General features: G+C 35.3%; 1 protein-coding gene across 1 annotated transcript; it reads right to left on the bottom strand.

Moving 5' to 3' along the window:
* Window positions 1–1,105: 1,105 nt before the first annotated feature.
* LOC139430449 (uncharacterized) lies at window positions 1,106–4,898 on the bottom strand. The gene is made up of 2 exons (XM_071197491.1): window positions 4,343–4,898; window positions 1,106–4,278 (listed from the first exon to the last, which is right to left on the bottom strand). Exons 1-2 carry the CDS (start codon window positions 4,896–4,898, stop codon window positions 1,106–1,108), a joined length of 3,729 nt encoding a protein of 1,242 aa, XP_071053592.1.
* Window positions 4,899–7,333: the final 2,435 nt, after the last annotated feature.

Below are 7,333 nucleotides of genomic sequence, written 5' to 3'. Positions count from 1 at the left end.
CCACAACGAAGACCACTTTACTCAAGAAACCATTTATGGTAGAACTGCTCATTGAAATATCCAGAAAATGAGCGACATTAAAAGGTCCGTCGTAAACGAGTTGCACGCGTCCGCGAGGAAAAAGTATAAACGCAGACGTGTTATTATAAAAGGTTTAACGGACTTATTTCAAGCTGATTTAGTGGAGATGATACCTTATTCAAAAGCAAATGGTAATTTTAAATATATTCTAACAGTTATTAATGCTTTCTCAAAGTATGGATGGGCTGTACCACTAAAAAACAAAACTGGCAAAGAAGTTACGCGAGCTATGGAAACAATTCTATCGGAAAAGCGGAAAAACATACCGAAGAATCTGCAAACGGATAACGGAAAAGAATTTTACAATGAGGATTTTAAAAAGCTCATGTCACGATATCACATCAATCACTACAGTTCATTTTCCAATTTAAAGAGTTCTATTGTTGAACGGTTTAATAGAACAATAAAAGAAAAAATGTGGAAAGAATTTAGTATGCAAGGTAACTATCGTTGGTTGGAATTGCTTCCCAAATTAATTCTGGATTATAACAACCAAGTTCACAGGACGATAGGAATGAAACCTAGCGAGGTAAATAACAGAAACGCATCGACACTGTTAAAAACTGTATATAATTACATAAAAATTGTCGATCCTTATACCAAAAAATTTAATGTCGGTGATCACGTCAGAGTGAGCAAGCATCGACACGCCTTCACCAAAAACTATACTCCCAATTGGTCTAACGAAGTGTTTACAATACATTCTGTTCGTAATACTTTCCCAACAACATATCTGCTCAAAGATGCATCCAATGAAAAAATTATGGGTGGTTTTTATCGAGAGGAATTACAAAAAGTTAAATATCCTGACGTCTACTTGGTGGAAAAAGTGCTACGGCGAAAAGGAAATCAAGTGTTTGTGAAATGGTTAGGATTAGGTCCGTCTCATAATTCTTGGATCTCAAAAACTAACGTTCTTTAAAACGTATAAAGACCTATTTAAAAGTTTACAAGACTTTATTAACAATCGAACATTACAAATACATTATTATTATTATTCTTTACAATTTTTTTTAAATTAAATTCATTTATTCGCATTCAATCTTTTTATCAACCAATGACCCCACGCCAAAGTATTACATCCGTTCGGTAATATGTATCGTTTATCATCGCACGATGAAAGAGCAATTTTATTCTTTAATTCGGTATACATAGTATGAAATTCTGACTTAAAAATGTACATTTTTTTATGAACCGATCCGCCACATTCAACCACACGTTTATAATCGGTCACGCTTAAATGTTTATCTATAACATATTTCTTTACTCCTTTAGCCTTCTTTACATTATCATTCAACAAGGTGATGCAGTACGCCTTAGCTCCTGTTCCAACAAATGACGTTATGCACCTGTTTGGATATTCATCTTTCATTCTTCCCAACACAGATCGACCGCGAGGTATATTGTGTATATTCTCTAACGGATAATTGGACGTGTCAAAAAATTCAATATTTTCTTTTATATCCTCATATACATTGGGAGTAGTAATTTCTAGGATTAGGGAATCAGTATCGGTGTATAAAAGTGTTATGTTATTTCCATATTTAACTTTTAAGTAATCGTAGAAGAAGCTGTACATTACGGTTTTCGAAAGCTCTAATATACTGAAACCCACATACAGCGGTTTGCAATAACGAACTTCCGCGACGTTCAATTGAACGGCTATCAAATTATCGCAAAATATTTTCGAAGATTTAAAATTTGGTTTAGCTATTAGGGCTTCCACGCCCGGTTTCTTATGACGACATTCCCAGTGGGTAACTAGTCTTATATCCACTCGCTTTTCCACATTTTCCATTGTCTTACCGTATACGATGTTATTCATTGCTTTGTAATGATTTTTTTCAAATTCATTCTTAGCTTTCGCACGTTTATCGGAATTGAAATCGATGTAGCTCCGCATCCAGTTGGATTGTTTAAATTCTAATACTCTGTAAATCTTCGTTAGTTTCAATCCGAACTTGATACACTGCTTTAGATTCACGTAATGAATGATGTATTTTGTTTTATTTTCCAAATTTGCTATTAACTTTGCATTTTTTGAACCTGGGGGTACAATCCGTTCTGGACAAAATGGCAAATCGTTGTGTTCATCATGTATTGCTTCCGGATACTCTAAATCTACCTCGAACACGTAACCCTTTTCGGAATCGTCTTCCGTATTGTAAATATCTAACTTTTGAATCTCTTCATCTGATAGCCATCGAAATCCCCCCGTCGGTAATTTTCGTCTCATTGCGTGTCCATACAAATTCGTAGCGTCGAGATACAAAATATAAGATGGGTCTTTGGTTTCATCAAATTCCATCATTAATTTATTGTTAGCCTTCGCACTGCGTTTAGTGCACATACTTAATCCACCGCGAATACCATTTTTAAAGAAGTGTAACATGTCTATGTCCGTTAATAATTCTAATTTTACCCCTGTCATTCGTAATAATGCATCCCAACCGAAGCCCGGCGCTGTGAAGTAATGACATGGATCTAAAGAGTAATACTTCATCGAGATGGTTCGGAAATTCTCAAATACGTCCGCCAAAAGTAAAACGTCAGACGTTAAATAAATGTCGCTATATTCGCCTAAAGTGCGACAGTTAAATAAGTTCCACACCGTTTGTGCACGACAATAATTTTCTTCGGTTATACTATCGTCGCATAAAGTATTGTAAAAACTACTTCGATCTGGCAGAGCGGTAAGATTCAGCTTTTCGAATGAATCCACAAAGGAATACGGAAAAACTCCTTTCTGACGTATAAGTCGAAACTGTTCTTCGTTCCTAAAATATTTTCTGATTTGAACGCATTGGTTGTCTTCCAAAAATGAACCCAACTTCTCTAGCGATAAAGCCATAAACCTAAATGAATCCACAAATCTCAATTTCATATGAACCCGCCTTAGCTTTCCCTTGCTGTCAATGTTTTCTCCTACGATAATTTTTTTCGAAAATGATATATACTTTTCTTTATTCTGTGCTATAACGTCCACGTCTTCTTCTTTTAATGCCATATCTTTCACAAACATATGACAATCGTAGTTCGAAAGATTGTGAAAGAATATCGGTATGAACTTTGGTAATTGATAATTGATGTTACATACAGCATGTGCGGGTCCTCTATACAACCCAGTTAAGTGATCATGATCGCACACTTTATTACCTTCTTTTATTTTGTGCGAACAAATGTGACAGATATCCTGCATCTCATGTATTAATCTATCAATAGGTGGTAATGGGAGCATTTCTTTTGGTTGGCTTAAATAATTTTTGTATATATTCAGAACGTCATGTTCCAACTTGCTCATGAAAATTTGAGCAGCATTACATCCGCGATATATTTCAAACTTCGACAATGATTCGTCATATGAACATTTTATATAATATGCAAATGCATAAGGTTCGTGTTTGAAACATTTGACGGAGTATGAATTATCATCGTTAAGTTCTGTTGCTTCCGCATCGGTGATCGGTTTCTGTAATGCTTCAAAATCTGCATACACCACGAACGGTATTTTTAATTGTCGTTCAAAATTTTCGAACTGTAGTATATTTTCCTTTTCTTCATTTCCATATTTATTTATTTTCAAATTTGTTGTTGGTAAAATTGCCCTTACCTTGCTGCAATCGTCACTTTGATGACGGATAAGTTTATTTTCTGACGTAAAGAATACCAAGCATCCGTCGCAAATATACTTTTCATGACCATTCTGCGATGCTTGCGATGATAGTAATCGAGACAGATTTTTTATCCAACAATAGTGACTATTCCCGGAATCATTTGTAACCAATAATAAATTTATATGTCTTTCTTCTTTTTGTCGACATATATACATTGTAATTATGTCATAATTCATAACACCGTCTTTAAAATACTCATTTATTCCATATACATTAATAGATAGTTTGTTCTGCTTTTCAAATACAGGTATATCTCGTAATTTAACTGGAAAAACAATATTTGAATAGTCTAAGCCGCAGTCTAGGTAATTCGGATACGAAGATGTCCTCTGTGGTAAACCGTTCGGTTCATGTAGTGCGGATGTTACAGCCCATGCAAAACATGCATCATCCGCGTTTTGTATATTTATCACAGCACGCTTTGCTTTTATTTGCGATGGTAGATCGATGTAATTAGATGCTCTGATAGGATTATATTTGTTTAAATTTAACTCCATATAGAGAATTTGCATTAAAGTCCATCCTAAATAAAATATTGAAACATTTATTTTTTAATATATAGGTATATTATGTCACATTACGCTTACCTGAATCTCGTTCCTGGAATTCTGACATTTTTGATGAAATTTCATCAATAAATTCCTTATATATTTTATACAGATCCGACGCTAATGATACTACCTTATTTTTCGTATTAAATGATTTTATTTCACAGTCTTCCTTTGATTGTAAAAAATACAAACCAAAACATTCCATATTTAATTTTACATTTCGGTGAATATCGATTGCGCTTTGTATTAGATTTAGTATTTTTTCTCGAATTCTATGAGAAAATTCATCCAAATCCACAAAAAAACCTTCTTCACTTATTCGATAACTGACAATTTTGTCACCGAATGCTCCAGCTATTCTCTCCACTCCGTCATCGATTATAACAAAAGCGTTACGCTTGTGTGCGTTGCTTCGTAAATGTGCAGAGTAACATTGTCTATTTACATAATCATCGCAAGCCTCACATTTTACTGCTTTTGGAATTTGCGGTGCGTCAAGCTTGATTCTCTTGCCAATACAAGATAATCGTTGATGTCTTTTTAAATTGTCAACTCGAGTAAAACTTTTTCCACAATCCTCACACACGACCATTTTACAATTTAATGTTGTACACTTCTACTTGTTATGAAAGAACTACGTCAATACCACATTTCGCAGGCGTTTATAAACCCTCACCGCTCCTGAAACTTATTGGGGAGGAGGAGGATGCATCGAGTGCGTTTGTATACATGTATATTTATAACTCCGTATACCTCTGCATAATAAATTAAAAAATATCTCGCAGGTAGATCATGACTCACTTACTAGTATTAAGTTAATTGACCTCCTCCTCGAACGTATCCCCCCAAAAAATTTGCCGATTCAAGAACCTCCTCGCATATTTTAAAGCTCCGTATACCTTTACACAATAAATTTTAAAAAATATCCCGCAGGTAGATCATGACTCACTTATTTGTATACCTACATGTCCCAAAACCGTATACCTTTGTGTACAATAAGTTAAGAGATATATCGAAAACATTACCAGTTCATTGAGAAGCGTCGAAGGATAAACATAGTAATTGTTTTCATCTAGGTAAACAGGTTACATATAAAGATAAATTTTTAATAACATAACCTAAATAAAGATACATTTTTAATAAAGATACATTTTTAATAAAGATACATTTTTAATAAAGATAAATTTTTAATAATTTCGTCAAAATAACATGACCTTCTCAAGTTAATTGACCTCCTCCTCTCTTCATCGAATCTCCTCCGACCCTCAAAAGAATCTCCGATTCAAGAACCTCCTCTCCTCATCGAACCTCCTCTGACCCCCAAAAAATTTGCCGATTCAAGAACCTCCTCCTAGAACGCAGGTTCGAGGAGGAGGTTCTTGAATCGGCGAATCTATACTACTACCGGAACCAAAAGTGATAGAAAGTTCAAACATGGCTCAGAACGGCGTATAACGTCATAATATCACGTTTTGGGCACATTTTGTTTTTTTATCTCTAACATGCTCCAAGATGACATTTGGCACCTGAATATCACATATATGGTCAACAGAATCATCGGAACCAAAAGTGATAGAAAGTTCAAACATGTTTCAGAACGGCGTATAACGTCATAATATCACGTTTTGGGAACATTTTGTTTTTTATCTCCAACATGCGCCAATATGTCATTTGGCCCCTGAATATCACATATATGGTCAACAGAATCATCGGAACCAAAAGTGATAGAAAGTTCAAACATGTCTCAGAACGGCGTATAACGTCATAATATCACGTTTTGGGCGCATTTTGTTTTTTATCTCCAACATGCTCCAAGATGTCATTTGGCGCCTGAATATCACATATATGGTCAACAGAATTACCGGAACCAAAAGTGATAGAAAGTTCAAACATGGCTCAGAACGGCGTATAACGTCATAATATCACGTTTTGTGCACATTTTGTTTTTTATCTCCAACATGCTCCAAGATGACATTTGGCCCCTGAATATCACATATATGGTCAACAGAATTACCGGAACCAAAAGTGATAGAAAGTTCAAACATGGCTCAGAACGGCGTATAACGTCATAATATCACGTTTTGGGTACATTTTGTTTTTTATCTCCAACATGCTCCAAGATGTCATTTGGCGCCTGAATATCACATATATGGTCAACAGAATTACCGGAACCAAAAGTGATAGAAAGTTCAAACATGGCTCAGAACAGTGTATAACGTCATAATATCACGTTTTGGGCACATTTTGTTTTTTATCTCCAACATGCTCCAAGATGACATTTGGCCCCTGAATATCACATATATGGTCAACAGAATTACCGGAACCAAAAGTGATAGAAAGTTCAAACATGGCTCAGAACCGCGTATAACGTCATAATATCACGTTTTGGGCACATATTGTTTTTTATCTCCAACATGTCATTTGGCGCCTGAATATCACAAATATGGTCAACAGAATTATCGGAACCAAAAGTGATAGAAAGTTCAAACATGTCTCAGAACGGCGTATAACGTCATAATATCACGTTTTGGGCACATTTTGTTTTTATCTCCAACATGCTCCAATATATTATTAGGCGCCTGAATATCACATACATGGTCAACAGAATCATCGGAACCAAAAGTGATAGAAAGTTCAAACATGTCTCAGAACGGCGTGTAACGTAATAATATCACGTTTTGGACGCAGTTTGTTTTTTATCTCCAACATGCTCCAAGATGACATTTGGCCCCTGAATATCACATATATGGTCAACAGAATTACCGGAACCAAAAGTGACAGAAAGTTCAAACATGGCTCAGAACCGCGTATAACGTCACAATATCACGTTTTGGGCACATTTTGTTTTTTATCTCCAACATGCTCCAAGATGTCATTTGGCGCCTGAATATCACATATAAGGTCAACAGAATTACCGGAACCAAAAGTGATAGAAAGTTCAAACATGGCTCAGAACGGCGTATAACGTCATAATATCACGTTTTGGGCGCATTTTGTTTTTTATCTCCAACATGCTCCAATATGTCA

The sequence above is a fragment of the Onthophagus taurus genome, chromosome 7 (assembly GCF_036711975.1).
Source record: "Onthophagus taurus isolate NC chromosome 7, IU_Otau_3.0, whole genome shotgun sequence".
In the NCBI taxonomy this organism is placed as follows: domain Eukaryota; kingdom Metazoa; phylum Arthropoda; class Insecta; order Coleoptera; family Scarabaeidae; genus Onthophagus; species Onthophagus taurus.
Note: the sequence above shows the minus strand (reverse complement) of the source record. Positions and strands in the feature narration are given on the sequence as shown.

Excerpts from the sequence above, each read along its gene's own strand:
- LOC139430449 (XM_071197491.1), bottom strand. The coding sequence starts at position 4,898 with ATGGTCGTGTGTGAGGATTGTGGAAAAAGTTTTACTCGAGTTGACAAT. Across the intron at positions 4,279-4,342 it reads ATTCCAGGAACGAGATTCAG|GATGGACTTTAATGCAAATT; the intron begins GTAAGCGTAATG and ends TATTTTATTTAG.